The sequence below is a fragment of the Lepidochelys olivacea genome (genome assembly GCF_965140295.1).
Source record: "Lepidochelys olivacea isolate rLepOli2 genome assembly, chromosome: 13".
Taxonomy (NCBI): Eukaryota; Metazoa; Chordata; order Testudines; family Cheloniidae; genus Lepidochelys; species Lepidochelys olivacea.
Window position 1 is genome coordinate 1,439,223 of NC_140423.1, and position 12,891 is coordinate 1,452,113.

The following is a 12,891-nucleotide window of genomic DNA, read 5'->3' on the forward strand; positions in this document are numbered from 1 at the left end:
GACCCAGTTGAAGAAGAATGATGCCTGCGACCCAATGGAGCTGGGGATGAGGGATGTGGGGTGCAGGAGGGGCTCAGGGCTGGGGCAGAGGGTTGGGGTGAGGGCTGCGGGGTGAGGCTGGGAATGAGGGGTTCAGGGTGTGGGAGGGGGCTCAGGGTTGGGGGTGCAGGCTCTGGGGTGGGGCTGGGGATGAGAGGTTTGGGGTGCAGGAAGGGGCTCTGGGTTTGGCGGGGGCTCAGGGCTGGGGCAGGGGATTGGGGTGTGGGCTTACCTTGGGCGGCTCCCAGTCAGCGGCACAGCGGAGATGCTAAGGCAGGCTTCCTGCCTGTCCTTGGACCACGCTGTGCCCCGGAAGTGGCCAGGAGCAGGTCTAGGTCCTAGGCACACAAGTGGCTCTGTGCGGCTCTTGCCCACCGGCACTGCCCCCCCAGCTCTCATTGGCTGGTTGCCAGCCAATGGAAGTGTAGAGCCGGTGCTCGGGGCGGGGACAGCGCACGGAGCCTCATGGCTGCCCCACCGAGAAGCCGGACCTGCTGCTGGCTGTTCCGGGGCGCAGCGTGGTGTCAGAACAGGTGGGCACTAGCCTGCCTTAGCCGGGCAGCACCGCCGATGGGACTTTTGATGGCGCGGTCGGTGGTGCTGACCAGAGCCGCTGCAACCCAGTGCCTTCCGTTCTGCAGTCCAGTACTGGGGTTGCGACTTGGAGTTTGAAAACCACTGATATATAAAGCAGTATAAACAAGTCATTATTTGTATGAAATTTTAGTTTGTACTGACTTGGCTAGTGCTTTTTATGTGTAGGGCCCTGCAAATCTGCGGATATCCGCTGACCGTGTTTGTGTTTCGCAGATCAGATGCAGACACACATTTTGTATCTGTGCATGTCTCTATTTCTGTAGCCTGTTGCAAAACTAGGCAAATATGTAGATGAGTTGATGTACCCCCTGGAAGACCTCTGAGTACCCCCAGGGTACATATCCCCTGGTGGAGAACCACTGCTGTAACAACACTACTTTATGGGCCCTCAAACTTTTGCGCAATGTGGCAACTGTCTTGCAGAATGCTTCCATTCTGTCATCACCTTCCCCTCTCACAGTTGCATAGTATCCCGTTGGCAACGACAGCAATGGCTTCCATGTCAAGTTCATATTAGGAAAATAAATAGATATTTTGTTTTGTCTCTTCACGCAAATGAAAGCAGGGGGTGTTAGTACCTGGTGACCATCCACGTATGTCTCTGGGGGCTACAATTTGTTAACAGTTGAGGTATATGTTTACTTTAAATGCTCGTTATTGTTTCTCTGTAAAGCACAGTGATTAAAGTGAATGAGAGGCTGTTCTCTGAAAAAATTCTGTTTCTTTAGAAAAAAGAAAAGGAGTACTTGTGGCACCTTAGAGACTAGCCAATTTATTTGAGCATGAGCTTTCGTGAGCTACAGCTCACTTCATCGGATGCATACCGTGGAAACTGCAGCAGACTTTATATACACACAGAGAATATGAAACAATACCTCCTCCCACTCCACTGTCCTGCTGGTAATAGCTTATCTAAAGTGATCATCAAGTTGGGCCATTTCCAGCACAAATCCAGGTTTTCTCGCCCTCCACCCCCCCACACAAATTCACTCTCCTGCTGGTGATAGCCCATCCAAAGTGACAACTCTCCACACAATGTGCATGACAATCAAGTTGGGCCATTTCCTGCACAAATCCAGGTTCTCTCACCCCCTCACCCCCCTCCCAAAAACCACACACACAAACTCACTATCCCGCTGGCAATAGTTCATCCAAAGTGACCACTCTCCCCACAATGCGCATGATAATCAAGGTGGGCCACCCCCAGCAAATCCCTGCTCATCCAAAGTGACCACTTTCCCCACAATGCGCATGATAATCAAGGTGGGCCACCCCCAGCAAATCCCTGCTCATCCAAAGTGACCACTCTCCCCACAATGCGCATGATAATCAAGGTGGGCCACCCCCAGCACAAATCCCTGGATTTGCTGGGGGTGGCCCACCTTGATTATCATGCGCATTGTGGGGAGAGTGGTCACTTTGGATGAGCTATTGCCAGCGGGATAGTGAGTTTGTGTGTGTGGTTTTTGGGAGGGGGGTAGGGGGGTGAGAGAACCTGGATTTGTGCAGGAAATGGCCCAACTTGATTGTCATGCACATTGTGTGGAGAGTTGTCACTTTGGATGGGCTATCACCAGCAGGAGAGTGAATTTGTGTGTGGGGGGGTGGAGGGCGAGAAAACCTGGATTTGTGCTGGAAATGGCCCAACTTGATGATCACTTTAGATAAGCTATTACCAGCAGGACAGTGGGGTGGGAGGAGGTATTGTTTCATATTCTCTGTGTGTATATAAAGTCTGTTGCAGTTTCCACGGTATGCATCCGATGAAGTGAGCTGTAGCTCATGAAAGCTCATGCTCAAATAAATTGGTTAGTCTCTAAGGTGCCACAAGGACTCCTTTTCTTTTTGCGAATACAGACTAACACGGCTGTTACTCTGAAACCTGTTTCTTTAGAGTAATCCATTAGGTGGGCTCCATTTCATTTTTTTACACACAGACTTCTGTGGCCAGTTCGAATGACCTGCAGAACATTCAAAGCTGTGCTGTCAGGGACTTTTGGTACTCATTTAAAGATGTCATTTCTCTGGCTCTGCATCCTTTCTGAAAGCTGGAGGAATGTGAGGCTGGAAGTAGGAATCTTTGTTTTGTTCACATCACTGCTGAGTACTAATCTTTGTAATTCAGCCTTTCCCTGCAGGAATTGCTACATGGGATGGTGCAGGAACTCTGGCTAGGGATGAGGGAAAGGTAGTTCACAGCTTCTTCAGGCTCCCCCTGCAGGAGCTGGTAACATATGGTCTGAAGATGGATCACCGTGGAAATGAGAAAATGGAGACAGTGCCCTATACCTAGTGTAGCTTAAATAAGACCTCTAACTTTGAAACAAGAACTGCAACCCTTGGAAGGACATTAAAACTGACAGAGCAGTGTGGAGATGGGGGAGGTGCCTCTGTTTGGGAGAGGACTGGAGCACAAATAGAAAGGAAATGGGCTCAGGCTGCGATCTGTGTCTTTCTTGTCAGCGATCGTTGAGAACATGGCAGAGTTCCGGCCAGAGATGTGTACGGAAGCTGCGCAGCAGGGCCTCATGCAGTGGTTGCTCAAGAGACTGAAGGTGAGTTTATTCCTCTTTCATCCTTCAAGAGGTATCAGAATAATAAGCAACAAGCCAGTGACCTGGAATCTGCTGCATTTCAGGTGATGTCTGGCATAAATACCAAAAGCCCAGGGCTAGTAGTATTGACTCTCCCATTTAATGCAGATTTCACAATTCCTTACATTTCTCCTTCCCTTCCACTCCCAACACCTGTGAATGCAATAGATTTCAAGCCTTCCCTCTTCCAGGCTGGAAAATGTGCCTCTTGAATTTTTTGTGGAGCACCAAAAATTGGAAGAACATGCTTTTGTATGCTAGCACCTGTGGATGGGGCTTAGGGAGTCTGTGGGGAAGTGTTCCAATTTGAGTCTCAGGCTGGTAGAGTTTCTGTAATAATTTGTGTTTTCTGAGACTTTGCTTTTTTGTTTTTCTCATGTGTTCTGTTTGGTAAATATGGCCCTGATCCTGCAACAAGAGCCCATGTAGATCAACCCTTGTGCCTGCAAGAAGCCCCATTGATACGACCAGGACTCTGCGTGGGTGTAGTAGTCACCCTGATGTCTGCAATTGCAGGGATCGGGGCCTATGTTAGTAATTTTAACTTGTTAAGGCTCCAAACTCCCTTCTGTGTAACTATTAGGATGTGGTGGGGAATGTTCTCTGAATAAGAAGGATCTGTTTTTTGTTTTGATTACACTGTTGCCAAGAAATAAACCCAGACCACTGGTACCACATGTTAACGTTCTCCACTGCTGTTACGCACTAGCAAGCACTTTTTGTCTTCTGAGTCATGTGTGTTCCTCCTGGTAATGCTGGTGGACAATTAAAGAAAAGGCAGCCTTGTTAGCTGCTTCTGCAGAAAAACCAGTACGGGGTAGGAAGGGGAAATAAATACCTCAAAGGAAGAGCCAAGTACTTAATCCTTTGCATGCAAAGGAGTGTTTGCCCAAGACCCACCTTGGGCTGGGGTAAGTTTCAGAAGGATTCAGTGCTTGGATGCCCACAAGGAAAATGCTGAGATGATGTTAACCTTGAAGAGTCTATTGAAAACAATGGAGAGCGCATGCAAACATCCCGTATGAAATAGCAGGTGAGTCTCCCTTCAGAAGGGGCTTGTGGGGGTGCTGTTGCAGCCAGTGAGCTAACAGCCCTGTTCATGCGCTGAGGGCATGCTAGTGGTCAAGTGGCCTTTGTCTCATTCAAAAGATAGCACCTCCAGCAGTGGAGAACTCCCCCGCCCCGCCGCACAGAACACCTTAGTAGTCAAAAGGTAACTGAACCACAAAATATATTCCACCAATTGCATAAGTGCGCAGATGTTCCTCTGTCCCTTACGTAGCTGTTAGCAGGAGTAACCTATAATTTCTGACTGCAGGTGGTAACATAATTATGTTTCGTTTGGCTAAAAACAAAAAAAAGTAAAGCTAATTGTATTCCAGGCAAGTATGTACTAAATGCAGACCTACTCTCTACTATGTAATTACTCTGACAGCTGAAAGACTTAGAAACTTAGGAAAGCAAAATAATCAGCACTTGGATTCCCCTGGTTAGTGCAGCCAAACGTGAACGATGACAGCCTGGAAAGCCTGGTGCTGAAGGCAGGCATTGTCTTCATTCTGACCTGTTTTAATTTCTGCAGGGTGTGAGTGCAATGTGGTCAGGCAGTGTTCACTCTTGCTTACAGCTGTCATTGTGGGAAGGTTCACACTAATGAAATTTTATTCAGTGACCTTTGCTTTTGGCAGTACTTGGCTGATTTGAACGTTTCTGCCACCGCAGACACGCGCCTGCCCCCTCCCATTGCTTCAGCATTGGATGGGAAATACCTTCCTTGCTTTGTGTGGGCGTTTGGTTCTCTTTTTTTGTTGTCAGTGAGTGAGCCCTCAGTCTGTTAAGTTGCATCGCAGTCCTCGAGAGCGTGTTGCTGATTTATTCCCTGAACACATTCAGGCTTCTTTTGAGCCAAATACGTTATCCCTTTGCATGCAAACAGATGTGCTGATCCAGGACCACATCTTGGGCTGGGATAAGCATAAGAAGTCTTTGTCCAGTCAACACCTGCAAGCCTGTTTTTCCCAAGAAGTGGCTTTGGTGAGTTAGTAGATAGTGCCGGTTCCAGGAGAAGAGTATTAAGCCAGTGCCTCAACATGTGGTAAGGGCTCTGTGCTGCTGGAGGTCCCATCCTCAGGACGGGACGTAGAACAAAAGCTCTGGCCAAAGGTCACTAAAGAGACCTGGCTCTTTCACAAGAGTAAAGATGTGTGAGCTCTGGTTTTCTGACTGTATTCTAACTTGGTTAATTGCATTCTGTCCATCAAAACGCCCTCAAGAGGAGAAGCTATGTTTTACTTGCTCATAAAAATTGTATTGTGTTGCTAGTGTACACTGTGTGTCTCACCCAGGAGTGTGGGTAAGAGACAGACTGTTATTTCACAGTGCCTGTCTCAACAGGGAGTTGGAATGCACCGGTTTCATTGGTTACTGTTACAGATGGCCCAGAATGGCTGCCATGCTCCATCTCCAGAGCTGGCAGATTGGTACTGAGAACTGCAGTCTGTAGAGCGGTTTGGGATCTTTCTGGGGAAAAGGCTTAGTGTAAACAGTACATTGAAACTCCTTGGTGCATTCTAGTTTCCATTAGTGTCATTTGATATTAATCTCTCTTGTTCTTTCTAATGTGGCAACGGACTGAGTTGACTGGTCCAGAGGACACCTTGCGTAGTGACTGCTCCCTTAGTGAAGCTGCAGGTAGCTGTGTATGGCAGGCAGAGAGTGGCTGGTGCAAACACTATTTTAAACCTAACCCTTTTTGTGTTACTACTTTTTTCTCTGTGTACAAGGGAAGATTAATGGCCAGACAGTGGAAAGTAAAAGCCCTAAAGGAGGCTGCCTGTTTTGTAAATGCCTTTGGTGAACTGACCCACATTAGTGCTTCTGAACTGCTACTGTCCAGTCTGTAACTGTTCCCTCAAATGAAACTGCCTGGTAGGTAAAACTGGGGAGTTAAGCATGATTCATGATCCCAGTCCAAGGGTCTTGCCTTTCTTCCAAGAAAGAGTTCTAGCCTGTTCGCTTTCATCATGTCCGAGTGACTGGAGTGTTACTGCAAGATGTGGGATTGAGACCCAGAGCCCCGATACAGTCTGGACCATGGCAGTGCAAGTGTCTTGCCTGCTGCCCTGCTTGATGCATCTCAGGCCCTTGTCAGGGTGTATGAGGTCAGTGTTTGCCACTGGGTAGCTTTACTGTGATTCATTTGACCCTAATTTAGTTTCTGGTGAGGTGGGTGTACGTTGTTCACAATGGGGTGAGGATACGTGCACACATACCTACGTATAATCTTTATTTCTGTAGGTGTGTATGGAAAATCCTAACACATTTCTCCCCATAAGCAACCAGGGGCAGGCCATGTTCAGCTTCGCGGTTTGTAGACTTTGCTAGGCATACTTGATTACGCAAGCTTTTGCCTCTGAAGATATCGGCAAGGATCAGAGTTGATCTGATTTTTTTTTTTTTTAAATCAGTGAGAAGAATTAATTTTTTTTCTTGGCACTGAGTCAGATTGTAAGATTATTGCTGTTTGTGTTTAGTTTTAATCGTTGCTCATGTGTTGAGTGATCTGCTTAGCACATTCTCTAAATCAAAATAAACACCCAGAGCAATGCCCCTGATGGGTTTCTCATCCTTGTTTTTTCCAACAGGCAAAGATGCCTTTTGATGCCAATAAGCTGTACTGCAGTGAGGTGCTGGCCATTCTGCTCCAGAATAATGATGGTGAGATGCAGCCCTGCTATTGATATTCTGTTAGGATAGGATCCAGGCTTGTTTCAGATCATGACAGCACTCTTCTGCCTCTGGCTTCCCCTTGCTTTCTCTGTCTCTCTGCAGCTTTTGTACTCTGTCAAGCTGTATTGATTTTGTTTGCTGATGTATCAGTGTTAGACGGCTGTAAAATCTGACAGTTAGCTTCATTTTTTCCTCTCTTTTTTTCTCCTCTAGACAACAGGGAATTGCTTGGGGAGCTGGATGGGATCGATGTGCTGCTTCAGCAGTTATCTGTGAGTAATTCATATGCTTCTGGTCTGCCATTGAGAGACTCACTGATTGGGGTTGAAAAGAGTGGTGAGCAAAAAGAGTAACCGGAGTGGAAGAGATGCTAGGTATTGCTCTGTCTTGGCATCTTGTATACATTGTAGCATTATAATGCTCGCTCTTCAGCACTTTCATAGTACTTTAGAAACTTCCACCGGGAGCTCACCCTCTAAGACAGGTGGGGGTTGTCCCCATTTTAGAGATGTGAGTACTGAGGCATGAAAGAAGTTAATGGTTTACTTAAAGCCACATAAAGACTTGAAGATAAAGCGAGGATTAGAACTCGGGTGCTCCTGGCGTCCTCTGCTCCATGCACTAGACCGCATTGCCTGTTTACCATTTAAGGGGGTTTGTTCAGGTTTGTATCCTTAATGACTTCTTGTTTGCTGAAGTGATGGTGAGATGCGTGGGTAAGGTCTAGGGTGCTGCTGTGCAGGCTTATATTTGCTTCACTCAGCAACTGCTTCTGGTGTTCACTATCCAGGACTGTTCAGCTGTATTGTAGTCATGTGAGGCTTGCATACAGGGAAGGTTTGAGGAAGAAACTAAGCAAAAAACAAGGCATAAAGACTAGTGACAACAGGGGAGGCCCTGTCTTTGGGGTGCAGAAGAAAAAAATCATAGGAAAAACTAATGATTGGTTGGGAGGAGGTCAGGAATGGCATAAGTGACTATCAAGGGGTGCTAGTGGGGTGGTGGTAGGGTGACTATTTCAAGTGATCATAGATTTCTTTAGTACACACAAACAAGCACAAAGAGGAGGTCATCTGAGTACACAGTCAGCAGTAGTTATGCCTCTGGTAATCAGCTGTAACCTCATTGTGCTGTAGGTTAGGTAACCAACCTGTTCCCGTTTTTCCAGCACTTCCTCCTGTTGTGCTTTCGATCTAATCCCATTTGTTAGCAGCCATTTGGGACGTGGCAATAACAGTCAGCCACGCCACATGGGGTGAGAAAGGAGCAGAGATATGAGGGGTAATACACCGAGGGGGTGGTTGCTACCATTACAGTTGCAGGCTTATGCAAAATTGTAATTTACAAGTTAAACTCTGAAGTTTTGCCGTGCAAAATGTTAATTTGCGTTTGATGTCAGTGTCCATATGCAACCAAGTAAGGGCTTACATTTTTTTGTCCCCTTTGGCATGCAGGTGTTTAAACGACACAATCCAAGCACGGCCGAGGAGCAGGAAATGATGGAGAACCTGTTTGACTCTCTCTGTTCCTGTCTAATGCTGAGCTCCAACCGTGATCGCTTCCTGAAAGGGGAGGGGCTACAGCTGATGAACCTCATGCTCAGGTACAAGTATCTGACTTCTTGACCTCATTCATACTTAACCCCAACAACACATGCACGTGTGTCCAGACATCTCTGTCCTCATGTTCTGCCTTTTCTCTTTTCCTTCTGTTTTACTTGGATCTTCTCAGATCTATAAATCCTCTTCCTAAAAAAGCCAAAAAGAAAAACCACACACTCTACTACTATTCACCGGCAACCTCTCTGCCACAAGAGGAGTTGGAAAAACGTCCAGCGGTGCCAACAAGAACAACTGCTAGTGAAACAAATTGGGTGGTGTATCCCTGCCAGCTTTTCGCTAAATGCACCTGTAATTAATCCAGGTACTAATCTGGAGGACACATTCCTTTTTGGGTGATACCCCTTTGTCCCAACACAATACTCCCCTTTGATATAGCCAGAGATTCTTAACTTTGTGCTTGTGTCTCCATCCAGTCCCTCTCTCGCAGCTGAATATCTCACTGATATAATGCTCCATCCATCTCACATCCCTGATAGGTCTGTGTAACAATCCCAGTTCTGAATTTTGTGCACAAAAAGTGATTTTTATTTATTTATTTACTTATTTATTGGTGAAACTTCCCCTAGTGAGGCATTATTGAGATAAAGTAGCTGCTGGAAGATGCAAATATAATTCTGTCCTGGACAGACAACCAGGTGAAAGGACACTATAGGTCAGCCCACTAACCCACTGAGAATTTGGACTCCTACAAAGACAGACTACAGGTTGTGGGGGCCTCTGAACAGAGTGTTTTTCTTTGTATCCAGATGTTATCCTCGCAACATTGATTGACCACGTTGGTAGGTGGGTTTTTTTTGTGAAAACTGAGGTGAAACTGCTTTTGGGAAATGGATATAAATGTGCATTTCCTATCCATGTACGTTTTGTGTCACACCATAACTCTCCAGGCCTCCTCCCCACCTCTTTGCTGGTGAAGTGTATCTCCTCCAACTTGACCTGGGCTCTGCCCAACCCTTGCAATTGCATGTTGAGGAGGCTGTCTGTCCAGTTCCCCCTGGTGCGGTGAGCTGCCTGTGGAGGCTGCTAGCAAATGCCAATGAGAAATGATGTATTCCTGCAGTGTATGGCTGGGTAATGTGCAGCAGTGGGGAACTGAATAAATAACCAGAAACGTGGATTGTTCAGATAGGAATGCTGTGTTTTCTTAAGGCTAATTAAAGAAAAACTCCAAAGCGAACGACAAGGGGGAAGCTTCCCCCTGCCTCTAGGTTGTTTCTAATACTAAGTGGCTAGGCTAGTCTTGCAGAACTAAATATATGGAGTACTTGTGCCATATGGGTGGGAATTACCATTTGGATTTTTAATGGCTTTTTTTCCCTTTTTTGGACTGTGATGTTTACCATCCCCTTCGCCAGGATCCCAGCTGGAAAGCTATGACAAGGGGAAATTTTTTCCCTTGACACTTTTCTTTTTTTTAGTGGCCATAAAAGAGCAATGAAGGACAAAGCACAATTAAACTGCCAGCAACATCTGTGGTGTTGCTGCAGCCTCTGAAAGGAGTTGCAGTTTTGGAAATATGGCTCCTTATCCGAAGTGGAGCAGGGTAGAGTGGTGAAAGGGGAAAAGTAGGACTTATCAAATCTTGAGCTCTGGATCTGCACATGTTAGTCAATGATAACGGGGACTGGATTGCCCTTGAGGTAGAGCCTTGAACTATTCAAATCCAGTACAGGTCAACAGCAATCAGAAATCATTGTCGTCTGGCTGTTTGACCTGGCAACAGGAGCTGGTGTTCTGCCTGATTCCTTCTAGACAGATGCTCACATCCCCAAACCACCATCACACGTGGCATCGATTTGTCTCCTTGTTGCACATTTCAGAGGGAGCAGTGACTGGCTGGGCCTGTAGAGCGAACTACTCACCATTCACTAAAAGTGGTTCCTGCAGGTCAAGGTTAAGGGCACCGAGTGGGAGCTTTTATTGCTGCTACCTTTGCTTTGTTTAACTTTCTATGGGCTGGGAGTCCGACCCTCTCACTAACTCTAAAATAATTACTTCTCTCTTAAAGGATATAAAAGAACTTGAACATACTCAGTTCACTCTTTCTGTGCTGTGGACATGTTCTATGATTCTCAATTCTAATGCGTGTTTCTTAACACCTTTTTGGTATGTTTTTTAGGGCTGTCAAGCAATTAAAAAAATTAATCGCGATTAATTGTGCGATTAAACAATAATATACCATTTATTTAAATATTGTTGGATGTTTCCTACATTTCCAAATATATTGATTTCAGTTACAACACCCAATACAAAGTGTACAGTGCTCACTTTATATTTCTTTTTGATTACAAATATTTTCACTAAAAACCGAAAGAAATAGTATTTTTCAATTCACCTAATATAAGTACTGTAATGCAATCTCTTTATCATGAAAGTTGAACTTACAAACACAGAATCATGTAAAAAAACAAACTGCATTTAAAAACAAATCAATGTAAAACTTTAGAGCCTACAAGTCCACTCAATCCTACTTCTTGTTCAGCCAATTACTCAGACAAACAAGTTTGTTTACATTTGCAGGAGATAATGCTGTCCTCTTCTTGTTTACGTCACCTGAAAGTGAGAACAGGTGTTCGCATGGCACTTTTGTAGCAGGCTTTGCAAGATATTTACGTGCCAGATGCGCTAAAGATTCATATGTCCCTTGATGTTTCTACTGCCATTCCAGAGGACATGCGTCCATGCTGATGATGGGTTCTGCTTGATAGCAATCCAAAGCAGTGTGGACCGACGCATGTTCGTGTTCATCATCTGAGTCAGATGCCACCAGCAGAAGGTTGATTTTCTTTTTTGGTGGTTTGGGTTCTGTAGTTTCCACATCAGAGTATTGCTCTTTTAAGACTTTTGGAAGCATGCTCCACACCTCGTCCCTGTCAGTTTTTTGAAGGCACTTCAGATTCTTAAACCTTGAGTCGAGTGCTGTAGCTATTTTTAGAAATCTCACATGGGTACCTTCTTTGCGTTTTGTCAAATCTACTGTGAAAGTGTTCTTAAAACGAACAATATGTGCTGGGTCATCATCTGAGACAACTATAACATGAAATATATGGCAGAATGTGGGTAAAACAGAGCAGGAGACCTACAGTTCTCCCCCAAGGAGTTCAGTCACTAATTTAATTAACGCATTATTTTTTTAACAAGCATCATCAGCATAGAAGCATGTCTTCTGGAATGGTGGCCGAAGCATGAAGGGTCACATGAATGTTTAGCATATCTGGCACATAAATACCTCGAAATGCCAGCTACAAAAGTGCCATGCGAATGCCTGTTCTCACTTTCTGGTGACATTGTAAATAAGAAGTGGGCAGCATTATCTCCTGTAAATGTAAAAAGACTTTTGTCTCTTAGCGTGGTTGAACAACAAGTAGGACTGAGTGGACTTGTAGACTCTAAAGTTTTACATTGTTTGTTTTTGAGTTCAGTTATGTAACACAAAAAAATCTACATTTGTAAGTTGCACTTTCACAACAAAGAGAATGCACTACAGTACTTGTATGAGGTGAATTGAAAAATACTATTTCTTGTTTATCATTTTTTACAGTGCAAATATTTGTAATAAAATAATATAAAGTTAGCGCTGTCAACTTTGTATACTGTGTTGTAATTGAAATCAATATATTTAAAAATGTAGAAAAACATCCAAAATATTTAACAAATTTCAATTGGTATTCTATTGTTTAACAGTGCGAGTAAACCGCGATTAATTTTTTTGAGTTAATTGCGTGAGTTAACTGCAATTTACAGCCCTAGTTTTTTTTTTTGTTAGTTTAGTGTTCATGACAGTGCAAAAATAGCAGAACACATCTGAGCATGGCCAGGGTCTTCATCCAGCCAAGCACTTGAAGCGCTTGAAGTCCATGGAACTTACTACACGCCTGCTTAAAGCTGTTCATGCTCTGGATCGGGGTCCTAGTGCCTACTTGCTATTCTGAAGTTTCCTCTGCTGGACCTCTCTTGAGCAGATATGCGGAGCATTGCTGCTTATCATTGTTTGGATCTGGGGCTGTGGACAAACCTCCCGTATCTACGACACACAACTATGTGTGTATCATTTGACTACTTAACTTAGGTCTTCGGAATTGCAAGGCTGTGGTGCTGAGCCCAAGTGTGTCTTAGCACACTTAGAACCCATAAAGCTAGCTACCAATTTGTTTACAGTCTCTGACTGTAAAGGAGACCAAAGGAGAATGGATAATATTAGTGCTAAGTGCCCTGGAAATACACTATAGGTGATGGCTTTGTGTAAAATGGATTTTAACTAGCCTGTCTGGTAGTGAGTGTTGGTGGTAGGTGTTGGGAGAGGGAAAAGA

The 12,891-nt window shown here is 44.9% G+C and overlaps 1 protein-coding gene across 1 annotated transcript in view; it reads left to right on the top strand.

Annotated features, from left to right (window-relative positions):
• Nucleotides 1–12,891, top strand: part of CTNNBL1 (catenin beta like 1) — a 106,531-nt gene that overhangs the window by 40,460 nt on the left and 53,180 nt on the right. The window contains exons 7-10 of the mRNA XM_084646426.1: nucleotides 3,100–3,191; nucleotides 6,875–6,947; nucleotides 7,173–7,231; nucleotides 8,414–8,562. Of these exons, the coding sequence (XP_084502552.1) occupies nucleotides 3,100–3,191; nucleotides 6,875–6,947; nucleotides 7,173–7,231; nucleotides 8,414–8,562 (373 nt within the window). The remainder of the gene's footprint in view (nucleotides 1–3,099; nucleotides 3,192–6,874; nucleotides 6,948–7,172; nucleotides 7,232–8,413; nucleotides 8,563–12,891) is intronic.